Below are 23121 nucleotides of genomic sequence, written 5' to 3' on the forward strand. Positions count from 1 at the left end.
GGAACCAGATCCTCCTGTCCTCCTCTTCTCTGCCACTCGCCTCCTCTGTGTCTCTGGATCACATCTCCAGCCTCTCTGCTGCTCCGGCTCCAACCTTCCCCCTGCCCACCCCACTCGCCACCAGGTAATCTCCCCCTGGGCTCACAGCCCGGCCCCCGACTAAGCTCCAGACGGTGACCACTGAAAATACTGAAATCAGGGGCGCCTGGGCGGCTCAGTCGGTTGAGCGTCAGACTTCGGCTCAGGGCACGATCTCAGGGTTCGTGGGTTCGAGCCCTGTGTCGGGCTCTGTGCTGACAGCACAGAACTTGCTTGGGATGCTCTTCTCTCTCTCTCTCTCTCTCTCTCTGTCCCTCCCCTGCTCACTCTGTCTCTCTCTCAAAAATAAATAAACCTAAAAAAAAATTAAAAAGAGCAATGAGGGGCGCCTGGGTGGCGCAGTCGGTTAAGCGTCCGACTTCAGCCAGGTCACGATCTCGCGGTCCGTGAGTTCGAGCCCCGCATCAGGCTCTGGGCTGATGGCTCAGAGCCTGGAGCCTGTTTCCGATTCTGTGTCTCCCTCTCTCTCTGCCCCTCCCCCGCTCATGCTCTCTCTCTGTCCCAAAAATAAATAAAAACGTTGAAAAAATAAATAAATAAATAAATAAAAGAGCAATGACCCCCAACTTACTTCCCAGGGCCCCTGGCTCTTGATTCAATCTCCTGCACCCCTGGAAACCTCACCCTACCGTGCGGCAAACCCTTCCCAGGTAGGTTTCTGCTTGTCCTCCAGGCTGACATTGAAAATCTCTCTCAAATTCATCCCCTCTTCTCCACGCCACCGCCACAGCACAGGCTCAGCCCTCTGTCCTGGCTCCCGCTGGGTCCCCCTGCGGCTGCCATCAGCACCCTCCACACCGCGGCAAGAAGGGTCGCTCTAAACCACAAGCCCCACTCCTCCGCTTCAGGCTCCCCAGAGCCACCAGGACCGAGTGCGAACTCCTGAGCACACCCTGTGAGGCGCTGAGAACCCGGTTCCCACTAAGCAGCCACCTCTCAAAAGTACAAAAAGATCTAATGGGAAGCGGTCTATATGCGATGGGCTTCATTTGTAAAGACTGGGACAGGTTAGGGGCGCCTGGGTGGCTCAGTCGGTTAAGCAGCCAACTTTTGATTTCGGCTCGAGTCATGATCTCGCAGCTCATGAGTTCAAGCCCCACGTCGGGCTCTGGGCTGACAGTGCAGAGCCTGCTTGGGATTCCCTCTCTCTCTCTCTCTCTCTCTCTCTGTCTCTCTGCCTCTCCCCTGCCCGTGCAGGCTCTCTCTCAAAATAAATAAACTTAAAAAAAAAAAGAGAGAGACTGGGACAGGCTGAAGGAAAAAGCATGGAGAAGGCGTATCTACCAACGCCAATAAGGAGAAAGCTGGTGCGGCTGTCCCGGCTAGATTAGCGTCAGACGTGCTAGGCAAGGAGTCACCAACACGGGCGCACGGCCGTTGGTAAAGGAGGGCGTTTAGGAACACAAAGGTCAACAACATGTCAAGAAGACCTCGCAATCCGAAGTGCAGCTGCCCCTAAAAACAAAGCATCAAGACCCACGGAACAAGTACAGAACCAAGGGCAGAAACGGACACGTTTCGATCGTGGGCGCTTTGAACACTCCTCAGTCGACAGCTGATGGAAGTAGAGAAGTTAGTAAGGACGCAGAAGGTCTGGACGCCGCCAATCGACGGGACCTCACTGAAATACACAGAACACGCTGCCCGATCCTGGGACACACATTCTTGCCAGGTATATGAGGGACGTTCACCTAGACAGCTTTCAGGCTGCAGAACCTGTTGATACTCTTAAGGCTACTGAGACCCTCAAAAGGCTTAAAAAAAAAAAAAAAAAAGAGTGGGTTGTTTCTTTTTTTTTTTTTTTTATTTATTTTTGGGACAGAGAGAGACAGAGCATGAACGGGGGAGGGGCAGAGAGAGAGGGAGACACAGAATCGGAAACAGGCTCCAGGCTCTGAGCCATCAGCCCAGAGCCCGACGCGGGGCTCGAACTCACGGACCGCGAGATCGTGACCTGGCTGAAGTCGGACGCTCAACCGACTGCGCCACCCAGGCGCCCCTAGAGTGGGTTGTTTCTATAGAGGTTGACCATACTAGAAACCTAAAAGAGGAGATTTAAAAATTTTTATTCATTCATTTAAAAATAACCCACTGCAGGGCCCCTGGGTGGCTCAGTCGGCTGGGTGTCTGACTCTCTATTTCAGCTCAGGTCACGATCCCAAGGTTGTAGGATCGAGCCCCACGTCAGGCTCCGTGCTGAGTGTGGAACCTGCTTAAGATACTCTCTGTCCCTCTGCCCCCTCCCCTGCTCATGCTCTCTCCCTAAAAAAATAAAAAAATGAAATTTAAAAAATTAAAAAGTAAAAATAACCCATTGCATACTAATAATGTATGTTTTATTCTCAGGAAAAATAACTGTTTCCTGCCTTCCTTTGGTGGGCACCTGGTCTGTGCTCCCACACTGGGTCCGGTGTTGGGGGAGGGGCAGAGAGAGAGAGGGGGACACAGAATCCGAAGCAGGCTCCAGGCTCTGAGCTTCAGCACAGAGCCCGACGTGGGGCTCGAACCCACGAACCGTGAGATCATGACCCGAGCCCAAGTCGGACGCTCAACCGACTGAGCTGCCCAGGCACCCCCCTGCTACCTAAACCTTAAAGGTTCTCCAGAAGGAACACCTGGGGCTTCAAACGGTTGACCACCTGTCCAACCCCCACCCTCTCCTCGTCTCTCCAAGCTGAGTGTGCACAAAGGACGCCCATCTGTGCCTCCGGGGCCTCCAACTGTCGCAAACCATTCCTCTTTCCTTGACAAGATTCCAGCTCGGTGGGGACAGGAACCAATGTTTACAGATCTTAGTGCAGCAGTGAGGTGTCAGGGTCCAAGCCTGCAGTGGCCAACTCCACGTGTCACCTCGACTGGGCTAAGGGAGGCCCAGGCGGCTGGGAAGACGTTCCTTCTCGGCGTGTCCGTGAGGGTGTTTGCACAGGAGAGCGGCGTTTGAACGGAGTGAGGAAGGGCACCCTCCCCAGCGCGGGCAGGGGCCTCGACAGAACAAGGGGCACAGGGCGAATCTGCTCTGTGCTGGAGCCGGGAGATCCACTTTCTCCAGCCCGCGGACAGGGGCCCCCAGCGCTCCCGGAGGATCTCCAGAGCTTGCTGGGAGTGCCACCGCCGGCTTGCCGAAGGCAGACCCTGGGACCTCTCCGCCTCCACGGTCGCGAGAGAGCCAATCTCTACGATAAACCTCCTCTCTCACGTCTCTCCACGTATCAACCCACACGCTGCCCACGTGAGAAACACACCAAGCGGCCCCGATCCCCTCGCGCCTGGTCACAGCGATGCAATACGTTCCCCCAGCCCCGCCGCTGGCCGTAGGGGAGGCTCATCTTCTCCGTCCGGACAGGTGTTTGTTCCCTTTGAGGAAGCAGCATAACACTGCCCTTGGTTAACAACGCCAAGGAGAGGGAGGCAACGGGGAGGCAGCCCGATGAACCCACCCCCACCCCACAGGGCCCACGGGAACGCTGGCACCTGTCGGGAATCCTGGGACCACCCAGCTGCAACCCACCTGCCACCTGCAGGATACCGTGTCTGGCCACGTCGTAGAAGGGGTGATTCACGCTGAGCGCGGGGTCCTGGCCAGGTGTGGGCACCACCAAGGGCTTTCTCGCTATGCTCAGGGCGGCCGCCTTCTCTTCGTCCCTCTGCAGCTCTGTGGCAGACAATGAGGATTACAGGGAGTCAGCTGTCCTCTTGAGAAAGATGGGCAACGAGGGAGCCTCCCGGCGTCTCTTCATAGGACAGTCACCATGCCTCAAGAGTGCACCCACTGTGCATCTGCTCACTGTATACCTACTGTGCGCCCATCTCTGTTGTGCACCCACTGTGCGTCTGCTCGGTGCGCACCCTCCCCTCCTGTGCACCCACTGTGCGTCTGCTCGGTGCGCACCCTCCCCTCCTGTGCACCCACTGTGCGTCTGCTCGGTGCGCACCCTCCCCTCCTGTGCACCCACTATGCGTCTGCTCAGTGAGCACCCTCCCCTCCTGTGCACCCACTGTGCGTCTGCTCACTGTATACCTACTGTGCGCCCATCTCTGTTGTGAACCCACTATGCATCTGCTCAGTGTGCACCCTCCCCTCCTGTGCACCCACTGTGCGTCTGCTCTGTGCACACCCTCCCCTCCTGTGCACCCACTATGCGTCTGCTCAGTGTGCACCCTCCCCTCCTGTGCACCCACTGTGCGTCTGCTCACTGTATACCTACTGTGCACCCATCTCCATTGTGAACCCACTGTGCGTCTGCTCGGTGCGCACCCTCCCCTCCTGTGCACCCACTGTGCGTCTGCTCGGTGTGCACCCTCCCCTCCTGTGCACCCACTGTGCGTCTGCTCGGTGCGCACCCTCCCCTCCTGTGCACCCACTGTGCGTCTGCTCGGTGCGCACCCTCCCCTCCTGTGCACCCACTGTGCGTCTGCTCACTGTATACCTACTGTGCGCCCATCTCTGTTGTGAACCCACTATGCGTCTGCTCAGTGCGCACCCTCCCCTCCTGTGCACCCACTGTGCGTCTGCTCTGTGCGCACCCTCCCCTCCTGTGCACCCACTGTGCGTCTGCTCAGTGGGCACAACCACGGAGGGATAAAATGAGACCTGGGGGCGAATACTGTCCTCCACGCTGACAGGAGTGGAAACTGAGGCTCAGAGACGGGGAATGAGTTGCCCAAGGTCACAATGCTCATTGGCAGTGGAGTGTGGATTTGCACTTGATTTCCCAACTCCAAATTCCAACCCAGGCCCTCCTGGGAAATGTGGATCCAGGCAGCCGGCAGGAAACCGTGGCTGGGTTGAGGGCAGAAGGGGGTCACTGTGCCTCGAAGTAGGAAGGAGTGCTGTCTCCGGTTTAATTTTAGTAGGTGGAGGTTCCCTCATATAAAACAAATCAAGACAGAGCTCTTTCCAACGGGAAACAGAATGGGGCCTTCAAATTTCAGGTGAGAGCAGACTGTGGTCCCCAGATGTACTGGGTGGAAGAGCGTTGCTCCAAGATTCACGTCTGCCTGGAAGCTCACATGTGACCTTATGTGGAAACAGTGCCTGTAGAGATGAAATTAGTTCAGACGAGGTCACACTGGATCAGGGTGGGCCCTAAACCCGATGCCTGGGGTCCTGCTAAGAGAAGAGACACGGAGGGAAGCATGCTGACATGCGGGCCGTGTACGATGTTAAAGCGAGTCGTAGGCAACAGTGCGCCCCAGAGAACCGGAAACGGGAATTCTAACAAACACAAGTGCACGCCGTGGGCACAGCAGCACCCTTCACAACAGCCAGAAAGTGGCCCCGGCCACGTGTCCGTCCACGGATGAGTGGACACAATGTGGGCTGCCCACGCAATGGAGTACTATTTGGCCGCAAGAGGAACGTGGTACTGACCCGCGCCACGATACAGACAGCCCTGAAAATATTACGCTACGTTAAAGAAGCCCGGCCACAGGATGCGGGATTCCATTTACACAAAGTGCCCGGGACGGATAAATCCACGGAGTCAGAAAGCAGACTGATGCCTGCCCGGGGCTGAGGGAAGGAGTGACTGCCTGATGGGGTGTGCGGTTTCCTTCTGGGGCGAAGCAAATGTTCTAACACGTGGATACACTACACGTTATGAATGGGCTAAATACTTCACGACGGCTCATTTTATGCCATGTTAATTTCACCTCCGTAAAAAAACCGAAAACAACGGTTCAGCACACGGGGGCCCGGCCATAAGGAAACGTGAGGAGGCAGAACAAACCGGACCGTCTTAAGGAAGGCAGCGGACGGAGGAAACAAGGATGCTCTTCCAGCATCCCTAACCACACCGCTGACATCGGGCTCACGGTCCTGCCACCGTATGGACCCAAGCGACAGATGCTTTACTGTGCCGCACGCCTTAAAGCAGCAAGGGGAGCAAACCGGAAGGCGTAATTAATTGCGGGCTCCCGGGAGCCCGAATCGAGCAGCACAGGTAGACGCAGCCAAGGCTCCCCCCAGCATCGGGCGTGATGCACTGATGCTGCATCGCAGGACGGAAGGTCGTTTCTTTCAGGGCCACGGGCCTTCGGCGGATCCTCGGGAGCCGCTCTGGGTTATTGCGAACCTTGAGGACAGATGTGCACTAGAGGGAGACGCACGGGGTAGCCTGGCCCCAGTGCGCGTAGCAGGAACGGCCTCTCGCGGAAACACGTGCACACGTGACGTTAACCAAACCGCCAAGGGGTGGGTCTATGCAGAGGCCCTCCCCGCAGCTTGGCCCCTGTCACGGGGTGCCCTCAGCCGTGTGTTCCAGTCACCCCGGGCCTCAGTCTGCTTGTCTGTAAGATGGGGATGTGGACGCTGGCACCTCGGCGGGTAGCCTCAAGCAGTGAATGAGGATGTTATCCCATTTGAGCCTCATAACAACCCAGGAAGGTGGCTCCATCTCAGAGGGGCTCACCTGAATTTGCACAGAAGAACCCTGGAAAGATTAAAAAGTCACTACCTGGGGCTAACGGGGGTGGGGAAGGGGTAAGACCCCAGATGAGGGAGAAGGACAACCTCACCAAGCCCTTCTTACAGGGCTAGACTTTTTCCAGCCGCGTAAGTGTATTAGGATCTGTTTAAAGCAAACATCCGCCAACGGCCTCCTCGCGGGACGAGGCTGGAAGGAGAACGCACTTTTACCTATTTCGGCCAGCTCCTCCAGGTCCGGCTGGGACATGTTCTGCTGCTCTCCAGGGTGGCCCAGCACACGGCCCCGATGCCACCTCTCAGGGGTCCGGGCACGGGGTCCTTCCGACACCCTGAGGGAGAAGCACACGGAACCCGGGGACATTGAACACACACGTGCACACGAGGGCTCAAGGAATGAAGGAAACAGCCTTCAAGCAAGGGCCTGGTTTGCTTTTCCCTCCTGAACATAAAAAAAGCACCCACTTCTGATTCTCCAAGACCCCGTGTCAGGATGATGTTTCCACCTCTGTTCCCCTGCCCAGCCCACCCTCTTCCACACGGGGGGAGGTCCACTTCCACAAACAGCTCTCGCAGCCAAGGGAGCCTGAGCCCTGGAAGGTGGCGCCGACCTCATGTGTGGGCCCCTTCCTCGGGACTGGTGCCCCTGGACGGAGCTCCTGTCCCCAGGTGGCCCGTGTCCCAGGAGAGCGGGGCAGAGGGGCAGTGGGGGTGGGGCACACTCAGAATGCGAACAGCCCTTTCAGGGCCGAATCATTTCAAGACCCCCGTCATCTCTGCCCAGAGAGATGCATGGTCACTCCCGCACCCGTTTTATGGAGGGGAAAACTGAGGCCATCAAAGATCTATTAGAACAGCTCGGGGGCGCCTGGGTGGCGCAGTCGGTTAAGCGGCCGACTTCAGCCAGGTCACGATCTCGCGGTCCGTGAGTTCGAGCCCCGCGTCGGGCTCTGGGCTGATGGCTCAGAGCCTGGAGCCTGTTTCTGATTCTGTGTCTCCCTCTCTCTCTGCCCCTCCCCCATTCATGCTCTGTCTCTCTCTGTCCCAAAAAAATAAACGTTAAAAAAAAAAATTAAAAAAAAAAAAAAAAAAAAAGAACAGCTCGTGCCTCTACAGCTAGGAGTTACCAAACGTGGTTGTTCTGTGCCCAGGATAGCGCTTCGGTACCTGTGCAAATCTTTACGAGAATCCCTGTTAGTACCCAAATGATGGCATATGATTTATCCACGAAAAGGAACGCAGAACTGACACATGCTACCTCGTGGATGAACCCTGAAAGCACCGTGTTACGTGAAAGAAGCCAGGCACAAGAGATGATCCCATTTATACGAAACGTCCACAAGAGGCAAGTCCATAGACAGAAAGTGGTCGGTGGCTGCTGGGGGAGGTGGGGGGTTAGACAGGTAGCAGCCAAACAGTGCGGGTTCTTTCCGAGGTGAAGAAACGTCCTAAAGTTGGCTGGGGGACAGTTTCACATGATGTGTGGGTACAGTAAAAACCACTGGACTATGTAGGCTTTATGGGGGTCAGGCGAATGTCGTGTGAATTATATCTCAATAAAGGTGTTTGAAAAAATTAACAAAGCTGGGTCAAAACAGCACACACAGTTTGGCCCGATTTTTTAACAGCAAAAGAAAATGGACATTGTTACAATGCTGTGTCCTGGGAGCTTTAGGATTAGGACTGATAAATCCATTCGGTTTTCCACGTTTATCCCTTTCTCATTTTTGCAAAAGCCTGTACTGACTGCCCTTAGTATGAGATACAGTGATCTGAACTAAGACAACGTATGGCTAACAATATAAATAATGTTTTATGAACATAAAAAACTTAAAGCCTTGCTGCCTTCTACTTCTTCAAAACTCCCTTGGGGCGCCTGGGTGGCTCAGTCGGCTGAGCGTCCGACTTCGGCTCAGGTCATGATCTCTCGGTTCGTGGGTTCGAGCCCCGCGTCGGGCTCTGTGCTGACAGCTCGGAGCCTGGAGCCTGCTCCCGATTCTGTGTCTCCCTCTCTCTCTGCCCCTCCCCTGCTCCTGCTCTGTCTCTCTCTGTCTCAAAAATAAATAAATAAAAATTTTTTTTTTAATTAAAAAAACAAAACAAAATAAAACTTCCCGTTGGCTAAGCGCTGTCTTTCGTCTCTCCACTTTACAGCCGGTAACGCTGACGCAGAGCAGAGGTCAGCGAGTCACCCGCCCGGGGCAGAGCCCGCGAAGAGGCGGCAGGGCGGGACCCCAGGGACCTTACCCACAACACTGGCCGGAGGCGAGTCTGGGAGGGCCCCGGGCAAGGACAGGCACGGCCCTTCTCCAGGGGGGTCGCTGAGAGCCAGCCCACAGTGGCCTCGCCCGCTGGCTCTCGGGGGAGAAGTCGGCGTCTGTGCTCGTCCACGAGCGCGACAGCTGCCGAGGTTTAAACGTTAGGATCTAATCTAGAATGAAAACGACACGTGTGTGCCCGGGACGCGGCCATTCCACCCGCGGACACACACGCACAGCGGGTGTCCATGTGTGCACGGGAGCAGGACGGCGTGAGCAGCGCCAGCGAAAGAGCCCCAGACGGGAGACGACCCGAGGACCCGCGGACGGCAGAGGGGAGCGGCCACCGTCGCGCTCCGCAGCCGCGCGGCCCCGCCGAGCACGGGGTCGGGCGCCAGAGACGAGAGGCCGCGGGGCCCCGCTCTTCAGAAGCTCGAGGCAGGCGAAGCGAACCCGCGGTGACGAGGCCCGGCCACGCTCCGTCTCTGGGTGCCGTTACGAGCACATTCACGCTGCGAGAGTTCGATGAACCCGGCGGGTCAGGTCTGCCAAGCGGTCGGGGGGTGGCGGGGGGCGCCCAGGGACTGGAGAGGCTGCGTGGGGTTCCCTGGAGGGAGGCGGCGGGAGGGCGGGCCGGGGGCGGCAGAGCCCGGGAGAGCAACCGGGTCCTGGGCAGGGCGGCCGAGCCCCTCACACGGAGGGGAACAGACTCGGGCCCTCGGAGGCGCTCCGGCCGAGAGAGGGACCCACACAGGAAGAGGTCGGCGTGGAGAAGGGAGCCAACCTCGCCGGAAACGTGGGGACGCGGACAGAGGTCACGCACGGGCGGGGAGGCCGCGATCACCAAGAACGCCAGGGCACAGCCTCCCCGGCCCCCGCTGCCTACGCCGTGTGCACGACAGGACGATGCTGGGGACACACGCTATGCAGAGCCCAGGCCTGCAGTCACACGGGCGGGGGGTTCCTGGCTGGACAGGGCGGACAGGTGTCCTCTTGGCCACCGGCATCCCCCCCGCCCCCCCCGCCGGTAATCACCGGCTTTCCCCCACACACGCACACGTGCACGTACGTCCACATGTGCAGAGTCCGTGTGCACATCGTATGCTCACACAGCCTGTGCAATGTTGAAGGAAGCTCCGCTTTGGGCACCGAGGACAGAACCAGGGGTCTTTGCCTGGCCAGTCACGGCACCAAATTCCCTGAGCCGCGGAGATGGGCTCAGGAGTGACCACATGCCCCCTGCTGTTCCAACCAGAGTGAACTCTGAGACTTCTATCGAAGCTACTGAGAATACTTTTTTTCTTAGTTTATTTATTTTGAGAGAGAGAGAGAGAGAGAGAGAGAGAGAGAGAGAGAGAGGGCACACAGTGGGGAACAGGCAGAGAGCGAGGGAGAGAGAGAATCCCAAGCAGGCTCCCAGCTCAGAGCCCAGCGTGTGGCTCAAACTCATGACCTGAGCTAAAATCGAGAGTCGGACGCTTAACAAAGACTGAGCTTCCCCGGGCACCCCTGAAAAGAGATACTTCTTAAATGTGTCCTGCTGAGCCCAAACCTGGAGGACATGGGCTTGGAATGACCAAAGGTCACCACCTGGAACTTGAAAAAATGAAGCCAAAGGCAGAAGACACAGCAAGATAGAGAAACAGTCCCTAAAACACTATGCGCCCGGATCCAGCTGCACCTGAATGCAAAGATCCCATAAATCCTCTCTTCTGCGTAAGCCGGTTTGGGTTACAGACAACCTGTCACTTCTCTTTTTTTTTTTTTAACTTTCTGATGTTTATTCATTTTTGGGGGGTGGGGAGAGAATGAGTTGGGTAGGGGGAGAGAGAGAGAGACAGAGACTCCGTAACGAACGGCACGAGTTTCTGGATCATGCACGTGTGTTCTCTTCTTACAAGTTTCCGCACTCTGGACAATTGTGACCAAGAAACAGCTGTAGGGGCAGCTGCTTGCCTCAGTCGGTTCAGCGTCCAACTCTTAATTTCAGCTCGGGTCATGATCCCACATTTGTGGGATGGAACCCCCCCCCCCCCCCGTCGGATTCTATGCTGAGCGTGCAGAACCTGCTTGGGATTCTCTCCCCCTCCCCCCTCTGCCCCTCACACTCTCTCTCTCTCTCTCTCTCTGCCCCCCCTGCCCTCCCCTGGCTCTCTCTCTCATAATAAATAAATAAACAAACACTTAAAAAAACAACTGTAGATGGGAGTTAGGAGGCTGGAATGCTGCCCTTGCCCGGCCCCCTCATGCTGAGAAAGGCCACTGTCCCCATTTACCAGAGAACAAAACTGAGGCCAAGGGGCTGTGCACACAGGCCCGAGTCAGCCCCGGGGTGCCTCCACTTGCTCCGGGCTCCTCACACCTTCTCCCTGGCGCACGCGTGCCTAGGCTCTCCGCATTTCCCGCTTCTGGGAGCCACGACACTGCCCGAGCTCACAGGCCAGTCTCGACCGGCCTCCTCCCTCGCCTCCTGGTGCGCCCCTGCCTCCACCTGCCCTGAGGCCCCGGCCGGCCTCCTTGCCTCCTCTCCTCGGACGGCTATGTGGCCTCGCCAAGGGTTTTGCCCTCTCAGGCCGAGACACGGCAAAAGCTCTGCGCTGCCCGCCTCACTGACTTGCTGCTGAAGCCAGTTGGTGGGAGTCCCCGGCAGGGGGAGGGAGGGAGAGGGCAGAGGTGCCCGGAGAGAGGCCTCAGGAAGAGGGACAGGGGAGGCCTCGGGGTCACATGCCTGCGTACACAGACAAGGGCACCCTGGCTGTGCTCTCTGGGCCATCACCTCGGGCAGGTCCCTCCCCGTGGCACAATTCCAGGCCAGTCCCCGGAGACCCGCATTTCACACCAGTGACCTGACCCACCGGCTCCCTGCCCTCGCCTCCCTGGGCTGGCACACCCTGCATTTTCCTGAGGTCACCTGACCCTGGAGGCCACGGCTTCTGAGGGCAGGGAAGGTAGATGGCGTGACGGCCACACAGCCAGCCAACCGGGGCCGGGGTGCACACGGGGGATCGGGCTTGCTCCCTGGCAGGAATGGGGTGCACAGAGCACCAGGCAGGGGAGGCCCCGCACCGCCCGACCCGGACCCCAAGGCCCACTCTGTGTGCGTCAGGAACGCCGGGCCCTCTTCCCAGTCCAGCTCTCCCCAAGCCGGAGGCAGCTGGCTGGGGGCCTGGGAGGACAGGAGGGTGACACCGGGCCTGGCTGAGAGGCCCTGCTGCTGGCAGAGAAACTGAGAAAAGAAACTCAATCGCCTGCACCCTCACTCTGGGCGCGGCCACGGCAGCTGGTCTGCGAGGAGCGGTGGCCAGGAAGCCTGGTGAGACGAGAACTCTCCTCAGGTTAGTCATTTGTCCCTGGGCCACCCAACCAGGCTGGCGGACGGGCACAGGGATGCCAAGGGCCGTTGCTGCCTGGGGCGGGGGAAAACCCAGCCTTGTGGGGGGGACGCACCGCCACCACCCCCAGAGTCCCACCCGCCCCTTTCGTGTGCTAGCCTGGGATGATAAGCCCGTTACAGGCCAAACAGCTTGAAAGCAATCTTCTGGAGGCACGTCTTGAGGGACCCACCCGACCCAGGGGAGGAGAATCCTTCTGGAACATTCCTGCTTCAAAGCCTCACAGGGGGCACCAACCACCAGGGGGAACAGCCAGAGTGGACCCAGGCCTCTTCCTCCTCCACTGCCCGTGGGGAAAGGCCTCCCTGCGACGCAGCACATCTGGAAGTCCTGGCGAGGCGGAGTCGGGAGTTCAAAGCTCCCAAAGGCAAGAAGGCTTTGTGTTTCCTCCAGAGTCTGCTTCGGTTAAAGCAGAGTAATATTTACTCCTTTTTTCCCTTACAGGCTCAAAACCTTTACCCCGATCCCCTATCTCAAAATGCATGGGCAGCTGGATTTGTCTTAAAGTCTGTACGCCCAGATGGTGGGCTCGTCACACATAATTGGTGCCTTGTGGCAACAGCTAGTCTGGGGGAGGGGGAGCCCTGTGAGCTGCCCGCCCCCCCCCCACGACCGTAATCCTACACTGGAAAAGAAACCCAGGCTCTCCCCACCATCCCAGGGTGCTCCGCAGGCTTGTACCACAGGCCTCCCCCAACCCTCCACACCCCTCCGCTGCAGGCCGTCGGTGGGACCCCACCCCACACAGGATGGGAGTGCGGCCAGGGCAGGGGAAGGAAGCCTATCCTCAGTGCTGCTGCTCAGGAGCCCTGGGGTTCCTCGGGAAGGCCGCCAGGCACAGGTGGCCTGTCTTCCAGGTCCAGGAGCCCAAACGCTGCCGACTGGCTGGCTGGGCATCCAGGGGGGCAGAGGGCTCTGGCACCAAGGTGAGTCTGGTCCCATTGGCCTTGTGATGGTTGATTTTATGTGTCAACTTGTCTGGCCAATGGTGCCCAGTTGTTGGTCAAACACTAGCTCAGATGCTGCCTTGGAGGTATTTGTAGATGTCGTTAATGTTTACAGTCAGCTGACCCTGCATAAAACAGATGATGCACCATAATGGGGGGTGGGCCTCATCTAATCAGGTGAAGACCTTAAGCGCAAACGGGTTTTTTTCAGAGAACAACTTCCGCCTCAAGACTACAACATAAAGGAGTGCCTGGGTGGTTCAGGTGGTTAAGCGTCTGACTCTTGATTTCAGCTCAGCTCATGATCTCGGGGTTCGTGAATCGAAGCCCCGCGTCGGGCTCTGTGCTGACAGTGGGAGCCTGGACCCTGCTTCGGATTCTGTGTCTCCCTCCCTCTCTGCCCCTGCCCCACGCTCTCGCTCTCTCTCTCAAAAATAAACACAAGAAAATAAACTTTAAAGAATCACAAAACAGTGACACAAGGAACGACCGCAGTGAACATACTGTGCCATCAACTCTCACTGTACAGCAAGAAAACTGAGGCCCAGAGAGGGTGAGGGACTTGCCCACAGTCACACAGCAAGTCAGTGGAGAGCTGGATCTTAAAACCAGGACTCCTGACTCCAGCCTAGAACCAGAATGACTCCACATATGGCGGGAAATCGTCAACCAAACTTTTTTAAATGCAAAGAGGAAAGGAACCACTGGCAGGTTCCATCACCCCGCCCCAACCACAGTTAATTCAGTCTCGTTGTTGCTTCCAGGAAGTTCAAGGTGTTGCTCTGTGTCGGGCCAGGATTCAACTAGGAATCCTCGGCTGGTGTCTGCAACGGGACCCCCCCCCCCCCCGCCCCGCTCATCAAGTGTCTTGAACTGTTATTTGAATCTCACGCTACAAACGGACCCCCTGGCATTTACGACCAGTCCTCGCAGGTGCCTCCTCGTAGCCATGTGAGCAAACCTGTGCCTTGATGGAAAAACTACACCTTGTCTAGAACAGAGAACACCCTTTGGGGTTGACTCCACCCCTGGGAGCTAGTTTATAACTGCACACTGCTGTCGGCTGAGAGCAACACGAATAATTCTCGCCTACAGACGTGCAAATTCCATCCTGTCTGGTGGACTTCTCTCCCTTCCCCGCCCTCCTCCCCCCAAATGCCCCAAATCGCCTCCATTTTTGTTTCGATCCTCCCGATCTGTAAGTGCCTCTGTACTTCAGATCCTTTCGACCAGTGACAGCGTGTGCCTGGTTCCCTCATAAGCTAAATAAAATCTTTAACTGTGTTCATTTTTCCGTCAGTAGGACAGTCAGGGTTTTCTGCCTTTTTTGAAAATTATCGTTTAATGGGACTTTGCTCTGGGCGCCTGGAGCCTTGCAAGGAAGGGACGCTGAATGAAGGAAAGGCATTTCTATCCCTGCCTTACTAACAAGAAAACGGGGGCATAGAGGATGAGGCCCCACTGCCCAGGGTTTAAGTCCAGCTTGGACTCCACCCTCGCCCCTCACCCTGGGCCTCCTTCTCCTCTCTCTCTCTCCCATGGCTATGGCCACAGAAACCCAGCGCATCTGAGGCTTTCCCAAACCCCATGCTGATCCCACCTACCCCAGGGCCTTGACACAGACTCTTCCCTGAGCCTTTTAAGTTCTTTCCGCCCCCGTGAGGTTTGCTCCAAACAACAAATATGTTATTCCAACACCGCTTCTCTGATTCTCTGACATGAACTGGGGTCCTACAATGCAACCCAGTTCTGACACAAACTACCAGGGGTCAGCACAGACCCCACTGGTGAATGGCTCAGTCCCACAGTGACTGTCCCCATTTCGGACACCAGTCCCGAGTCCCAGGTTCCCAGGCTGTTGCACTTCTGTCTGACTTGGCTACAAGTTCGGGGGTTCCCACAACCCCCATTCAGGTTCAGTAATTCGGTAGAACAATTCACAAACTCAGGAAAGCACTTCACTTATGGTCACAGGCTCACGGAACGGGATACGACTCAGGACCAGGCAAACAGGAGCCGCACAGGGCGAGCGCTGGAGAGGGGGGTGCGCACGGAGCCTCCCGCCCACCCTGGGTGCGCCACCCTCCCAGCACATCAATGTGCTCACCAACCTGGAAGCTTCTCGGTTTCAGAGCTTGTACCCATTACCCGTTGCGGGAGACGGGCATGGCTGAATCATGGCCGCGGGGGATGGCCCCTCCCTGGAAGTTGAGGGGTGGGGCTGAAAGTTCTAACCCTCTAATCAGGATTGGGGGGTGGGGGGAGATACTCTGGCCACCAGTCCCATCCCCATGCTATCAGAGGGCCCAGCCAGAGTCGCCTCATTAGCATGAACTCAGGTAAGGTCAAAAGGGATCCTTTATGAATAAGAAAAGACACTGCCCTCAGGAGGGTCTCCAGGGTTCTCAGGAGCCCCCTCCCCCCCCCCCCCCCCCCCCCCCCGACAGGAAATGGGACAGATACCAAATACATGGATATTACACTGCTCGGCCTGTTTATCCTTTATCCTCGGACCGTGTCAGAGGACTCCCCCTCTGCAGACTCCCCCACAGGGTTAGTGTCCCTCACCCCCGTCCGTAAACCTGCACCGGCTGCAAACGTGTGCCTATTTCTGTGGCCCTTAGGTTAATGTTACCACGGGCCGCCCTCACCAGATCAGTTTCAGGAGGGCCGAGCTGCTGTGTGGACTTGTTAAAACGGGATCCCGAGAACCCAGCTCCGTGCAGACACTACAAATGGACCCTTTCTCCTCGGCAGTGACTTTGGGGCACAAGCCCGTCACCCTCCACCTGAGCCCGCCCACCTCAACTCCCGCCAGGCTGAGCTGTGAGCCGCCAAGATGAGCTGTGAGCCGGGCTCCCGGAGGAGCCCCCGCCGGGATGGGGGGGCTGGGGCAGCCGGGGCGGGGGTGCTGTGCCGGCTGGAGACACTGGACCAGAGCAGGCACGTGGCAACCTGGATCCCATGCAAAAGAGATTTCAAACCACCGAACTCATCTGTTTATAATTCACAGCAAAACGGTTTGTTGCTATAAAAATATATTTGCACATTTCACAAATAGACCCTCCCAGCAATTATCTTAAGGCGGTAGCTACAACTTAACACCTACCAACCCCGGGCAAATTAGCACCACGCTGAATTCGAGTGGTGTGGTCCTGTGCGGGGCGCACAGAGGAAGGGCTCGGGGAGGAGGGGGCTTGTGTCTCAGAAAAGGGGTTCTGCTAAAGGGCTCGGGGAGGAGCGGAGGGCCCCTAACCCCGTATTTCACAGGCCCCAAGGCCCAGGGAGAAAGGGGCTGGCACACCCAAGGGGGTAGGAGCCCTCGCTCGTGGCTGGGAGGGGGTCACCGCTGAGTTGGGATTCCGGGCTCTCTAAGGGTACCCTGCAAAAAGTAATTTTTGCCCTTTGTTTCAGCCATGCCCCAAATGCATGAACTCAGACCCCCCCACACTACCCACTCTGCCTCCCAGACAGCACTGGGTCCCTGCCACCAGCAGGAAGGCCTGTGCCGACCATTTGTGCAGGTAGCCGGGCCAGAGGTCACTACAGCCTGTGCAGGGTGCCCAGGTGAGACACCAGCAGCAGCAGAATCCAAAGAAGCTGTGACCGGCTGCACGACCTTGCCAGAAGCCTGCCCACAAGTCCCAGCGAAGTCTGGTGCTCTGAAAGGGCCAAGGGACCGCTGGGGCCACCCACCCCTCCCATGCCTCTCGTCGCCAACGTCAAGACTCGGCTGCTTCCCGCAGCCTCTGGACAGACAAGGCTGCTCCCTCCCCAGCATTCCTGTCGCCCTGCCTGGGGTTACCCACGTGCTCACTCGGGCTCACTCGGGCGTATGCCATCACCTGCAGGACCCTGTAGGGTGGCCTGATTACCTCAGAGTAATCCTGTCTCCCTTCTCAAAGGTTTGTGAGGGAAACCAAGCCTGAGCCAGCTAGCAGATGGCAATTTCTCTGGTCTCAGGGGTGGGTTTGTTCAGGCCCATGAGGCACCGGGAAGATTTCCAGATGCTTCTGAGAAAGATCTCAAGAGAGGAGCGCTGGAGAAGTCTCTCTCCAAAGAGCCAGAAGAGGCCTGGAATGGCTGCAGCCAACTCACTTCCCACTGAAGATCCAGAGGCCCATATAAAAAAGGCAGAGAACTGCCAAACCTTGAACCAGCCATACCTGATCTCCACGCTACTGCCATACCATTTCAGCTACATGGGCCAATAAATCCCCCCGCCTTGACTTTTTGGGCCCGTTGAGAATTGGGCTTTCTCTTCATCAACAGCGTCCTGATGCTTTGGTTGCCTGCCCACCCCAGGCTGGGAGAGGGGCTTCCTCGGGGCTCTGGCAGCCCCCAGCTCCATCACAGCCCTCATCAGCCTGCACCATACGTCCTGTCCCTGACCCGTCACCACGTGTTCACCGACAGCCAGGGCCGTGGGTGGCTCACCCCAGCCCAGGGGGAGGGACGCAGCAGGAGCTGGGAGTATCTGTTGAACAAGAGAACACACAAAGGGCACACGACAGAGTCCAGCATTCAAGGCCTCCTTGGCCTGGTCTTACCAACAACCCAAGATCACTCCCACTACCCACCTCACTCACTCCATTCTCCGCCATCCAGGTTGCTCTGTCCCTGGAGACACAGTGGGGTCTCTGTCATAATCTCCACCATACAACTCAGACCTTCAGGGTGAGGGGACCATGGGCCCTCACCTCTCCTAAGGGGTGTTCAGTCCCGTGCTCCCCACCCTCAAACCACCCAGACCTCCCCCCGAGTGCTGCACTTGAATACCCCGACTGCCCAATCCACACCTCTCCTGACACCCTCTGAGCACCACCTGCCTGCAGTTCTTGGAAGAACATTCAAACTCCTGCAAAGCACCTGAAAGACTGGCTCTTCGCGCCTGGGCCCGCCACCCTGTCAAGCCACCTCTGCACCGACCCCACTTGCGTTGCTCCGGCCACAGAGGCCTCAAGTGTCTCCGAGGCTGCTCCTCAAACACATCAAGCTGTGCCCGCCTCCGGGCCTTTACACATGCTGTCTCAGCTACCCGGAACACACGGCCCCTGCAGGGAATAAGCGATCCATAAGTGGTTCGCCATGATCACCACCGGCTCAAGTGCAATTTAATAATTCAATCTGGGGGCGCCTGGCTAGCTCATGCTCATAGAGCATGCGACTCTTGATCTCAGGGTTATCAGTTCAAACCCCAAGCTGGGTGGAGAGATTACTTAAAAATAAAACCTTTTTTAAAAAGTTCTTTAAAATAATCATAATAGGGGCGCCTGGGTGGCTCAGTCGGTTGAGTCTCCGACTTCAGCTCAGGTCATGATCTCACGATTTGTGAGTTCGAGCCCCACGTCGGGCTCTGTGCTGATGGCTCGGAGCCTGGCGCCTGCTTCCGATTCTGTGTCTCCTCTCTCTCTGCCCCTCCCCTGCTCACATGCTGTCTCTCTTTCAAAAATAAATAAATATTAAAAATTTTAAAATAAAATAAAATAAAATAATCATAATAATAATTCAATCTGAATTCAAAGCTCCCTGCTGCTCCTTGGAAACTAAAGTAGGATCCACGGGGCCCCACTAAACCCACTCTCCACCTTCAGATACCTCTTTATTAAAGACGCGGCTACTGTTTGCCAGGTCAAATAAAGACTCACCCTCACTGTGGCTGGAGAAAAAGGTCCCCGGGTCCGAGGGGAAGGTCAGCCCACCCTACCTCCCAGGGCCAGGGACCTGGTTCTGATCCCCCTGGGCCCCCATCCAGGGGCCCCTCCGTACGGGTGGCCACCAGTCCCTGCTCCAGCCGCCGTGAGCAGCAGGGACAGTCACAGGGAGGGACGTGTTCCAGCTGGGCTCATCCCTCCTCGTGGTGCCACCTCAGCGGGGCCAGTCAGCTCCCCTCAGCTCCCACTTCCTGATCTGTGCAGTGGGCACAACACCTCAACGAGCCTCAAATGAAAGATGTCACGCTGAAGGCTCAGTGCCTTCAGAGCCACACGCATCGTAATGGTCACTGTGGATGCAGCAGCGAAGCACAGAACACGTGGAAAGGGGGGGGGTCAGGTGCCTCCCAAGTCAGACTAACCGGCCAAAATGCATGGACCTTATCAGGATCCTGATTTAAACAACAACAACAAAAAAAGATATTTGAGGCAAATGGGAATCCACATACTAACTGGCCGTCGGTCGGATATTATGGAATTATGCTAACTGGTCTATTTTTTTTTTAGGATTTAAAAAAAAAATTTTTTTTTTTATATTGATTTATCTTTGAGAAACAGAGTGAGACAAAGCATGAACGGGGGAGGGTCAGAGAGAGAGGGAGACACAGAATCCGAAGCAGGATCCAGGCTCTGAGCTGTCAGCACAGAGCCCGACGCGGGGCTCGAACTCACGAATCCTGAGATCGTGACCTGAGCCGAAGTCGGACGCTCAACCGACTGAGCCACCCAGGCGCCCCTAGGATTTTATTTTTAAGTCATCTCTACACCCAGCGTGGGGGTCGAACTCACAACCCTGAGATCAAGAGTCGCACGCTCCACGACTGAGCCAGCCGGGCGTCCCTGTGTTAGTTGTTTTAAGTGCAACACCAGTTCTGTGGTCGTGTTGAAAAAGGGGATTCATACTGGAATATTTACGGAGTCTGAGGTCTGGGGTCTGCTTTACAATAACACACGAGTAAGAAAGGGAAAGAGGAGGTGAGTAGGTGCGGGGGGGGGGTGGGTTGGAGGTCCCAGGTGGGGGGAGCCTAGGCCAGGCTTGGCTGCAGCATGGCCCTGGTTGACGCTGGGATCCTGCTTACTTCTGAATATCTGACATTCTCCATAAATAAGAAAACACAAATGAATAAAGAACGCAAGGTGTTGTAACAGCACAGAACCGAAGCTGGTGACCTGGGAGTTACGGGAGCCTCAGAAGCAACAAGAACTTAGCGGAGAACAAGGTCTAAAGAAGAAGCAATTTCCAGGGGCGCCTGGGTGGCTCAGGCGGTTAAGCGTCCGACTTCGGCTCAGGTCACGATCTCACGGTTTGTGGGTTCGAGCCCCTCGTCGGGCTCTGTGTGGACAGCTCAGAGCCTGGAGCCTGCTTCGGATTCCCTCTCTCTGCCCCTCCCCCGCTCACTCTCGGTCTCTCAAAAATGAATAAACGTTAAAAAAAAAAAAAAAAGGAGGCAATTTCTAGAAGCCCCACCCACGCCCGCTGGTTCAAAATCCTCCCCGGCTTCAACCACCAAAGCTCTCCCGGAGATAACAAACGTGCCAGCCCAGACAGCCTACCTCCCGCCCGCCTTTTCTTGGCTGGTTTTAATTTGACCCTGAGTGGGGGGAAGGGAGGGGACAGCTCCCCTGGAGTTTCTGGACTCCTGACCTGCCAAACCAGTTCCTTCTGATGGACAGTCACCGGGCTAACTCACGGCTTGGCTCTGTCCAGCGTCACTGAAGAAAGAACCGCTCCACCCCTCGGCCAAGGGCAGGAACGGGTTCCACACAAGCTCACCCTTCCTGCTTTCCCGAACTCGTGGGCAGAAGGGATACTGACACTTACAAAGGTGCACAGCTTGTTCGGAGGCGCTTCGCACAAATTAACCACCCCGATGACCCCACGAGTAGGTAATAACACTGTCTGCATTTTGCAGATGGGACACCAGGGCACAGGGTGGCTACGGCTCTGGTTGGCAGCTGCAGGCCACACGGCCGGGGGTCAGGGAGGTGGGGGAGTCAGGCTGAGCACCCGACCCCCACTGAGTGCCCACGTACTCCTGCTGAGCCGCAGGGCAGCCTGCTGACGCAGCCCGTTTGAGAGGTAAGCAAACGGTGACGATGACCCAGCCGGGTCTCCAGCCTTCCAGGGACCCAGAAACTTGGACTGCACCCGGGGCCTCCGCGTGAGGTCGCTGGGGCAGGACTCAGGAGCCGTACGTCACTTGCAAGAGCCCCACACCGGGCATCCTCCAGGCCGTCCCCACCCAGTACCGGGCCCGGAAGGGCTCCCCTCAGATGTGCCCCAGGAGGCTCGGGGAGCCTCTGGATACGCCTGGCACGTGTTCTCTGAGCATCCGTTTTCACTTAAGGATTGAGGGAAAAGTTTAACAATGTATCTGAAAAACTGAACACGTCATTCTTACATCGCCATGCCGATTTCCTCGAGATCGGAAAGGCAGTCACCGGCTGACTCTGACTGTCCCCACCACGAAGGCAGACCTCAGTGCCCTGGAAGGAGCCACAGCACAGCGGGCATCAAAGCTGGCTCTCCACTCACTCACTGGCCCTGCGACCTCGGAAAGGCACCCGAGCCTCCTTGCCTCAGTTTCCCCATCCCTGAAAGAGGGTTAGAATCAAGGAATGGGATGCGTTCTTGGGTGTGGGGAAAGACAAGCACCCCGGGGGACATCCGGGTGGTCTGAGCTCTTACTGTCCCCTCTTTAACGGAAGCCACCGTCTCTGGTGTGCCCACAACTGACTTGGCCTGGAACCAGCTTAGTAGGGAGATGCCGTTGGTCCACAGGATGTCTAATCAAGTAAGCGTCCAGACCTCAAAACATCTCGCTGAGGTCACCTTCCAGTGACTCCAGTGACGTTTTCCAAGTAAATTCCTGATGGCTTCACCTATGGTACCCCACAGGCATTTCCACCCCAGCTTACAGGTGAATTATCCCCCACCCTCTGGGTGACCTCAACATGCATACCTTCCTGCCCACCTCCCATCCATCTTCCAGTTCAATGGCTGCCTCCTCCAGGATGCCCTCCCTGACCTCCCACTAGCCACTGGCCTCCCTCTGGGTCCCCTGTGGGCAGGGACTGTGGAGATAGATGGCTGTCCACACGGAGTAGCTGGGCTCGGGCCAGTACCCTGGGTCCCTGTTCACCCCTGCCCCCCCCCCGCAGCGTTGGATTAAAGGAGGAACTCACACACAAGGTCCCCAAAGTGCCGACAGAAACCACCCAAAGGAGGTTTACTGTTGAGTCTTAATTTAAATTTTGAGTTTCTACCTGGACAAACGTCAACACTGCCTTTCACAGACACGCTGGAGCACAGCACAGCGCTCTCTGGAACCCGCCCAGCCTCTGACGCGAACAAAACCTCAAAGTCTGTGGCGGCCAGACAGCCAAGGCCATGTGCCCACCCCACCAAACTAGGACTCACAGGAAGCCCTGTGCCCCGCTTCCTGAGGATTCCACGGGGCCTTCTCCGGGGACCTTAGCCACCACCCTTCACACACCTCCCCAGGCAGCGGGGACCCCCAAGCCAGTGCTGCTGTCAGTGACCCTGGGAATTCTCAGGCCGGCCGATGCCAGGGGCTGAGAACAGTGAAAGCAGCCAAGACCTCTCCCCTAACCGGTTCCGGAGGCTGACCGGCCGGGGATCTGTTTCTGGCCCACTAATTCTGGCTTGTATCCTCCCTGCTGACCCAGCCAGCAGCCCAGCCAGCGGCCTGGAGTTTGAATAAGCCTAGCGCCTGCTCTGCCTCTGTTTTCTTTTTTTTATTTTTTTTAAATTTTTTTTTTCAACGTTTATTTATTTTTGGGACAGAGAGAGACAGAGCATGAACGGGGGAGGGGCAGAGAGAGAGGGAGACAGAATCAGAAACAGGCTCCAGGCTCTGAGCCATCAGCCCAGAGCCCGACGCGGGGCTCGAACTCACGGACCGCGAGATCGTGACCTGGCTGAAGTCGGACGCTTAACCGACTGCGCCACCCAGGCGCCCCTCTGCCTCTGTTTTCTCATCTGGGAAGTGGAAAGATGCCCCCCACCTCCCTGGTTCGGTGTGAGGGGGGGCTGATGTGCCTGAAGTGCCACCCTGCGTCATGGGAGAACCCGAATTAGGGAAGGAAAGAGGGGGGCGGCAAGTGTGAACTGAGACAGCCTATCCAGACGGAAACACAAAAGTGGGGGAGACCTGGGGAGGGAGGGTGCGGGGGGGGGGCAAGAAGGAGGAGACAGAGGAAGAGGGAGAGGAGGAGGAAGGCGGGGAGCAGGGAGGAAGGGGTGCCGGGCAAGGAGGGGGAGGA

General features: G+C 57.1%; 1 protein-coding gene across 4 annotated transcripts in view; it reads right to left on the reverse strand.

Annotated features, from left to right (window-relative positions):
• The window catches only part of ARHGAP8 (Rho GTPase activating protein 8), a 57681-nt gene that overhangs the window by 34027 nt on the left and 533 nt on the right, over positions 1–23121 (reverse strand). For 2 of the 4 annotated variants that reach the window (XM_086712040.1, XM_086712038.1), the window contains exons 2-3: positions 6737–6855; positions 3608–3751 (exon numbers count right to left, since the gene is read on the reverse strand). In XM_086712040.1, coding sequence (XP_086568166.1) covers positions 3608–3751; positions 6737–6773 — 181 coding nt within the window. In that variant the 5' untranslated portion in view covers positions 6774–6855. The remainder of the gene's footprint in view (positions 1–3607; positions 3752–6736; positions 6856–23121) is intronic. The other 2 variants (XM_086712042.1, XM_086712041.1) reach the window with 1 other exon arrangement.

The sequence above is a fragment of the Puma concolor genome, chromosome B4 (assembly GCF_028749965.1).
Source record: "Puma concolor isolate L17-30 chromosome B4, mPumCon1.1.hap2, whole genome shotgun sequence".
Taxonomy (NCBI): domain Eukaryota; kingdom Metazoa; phylum Chordata; class Mammalia; order Carnivora; family Felidae; genus Puma; species Puma concolor.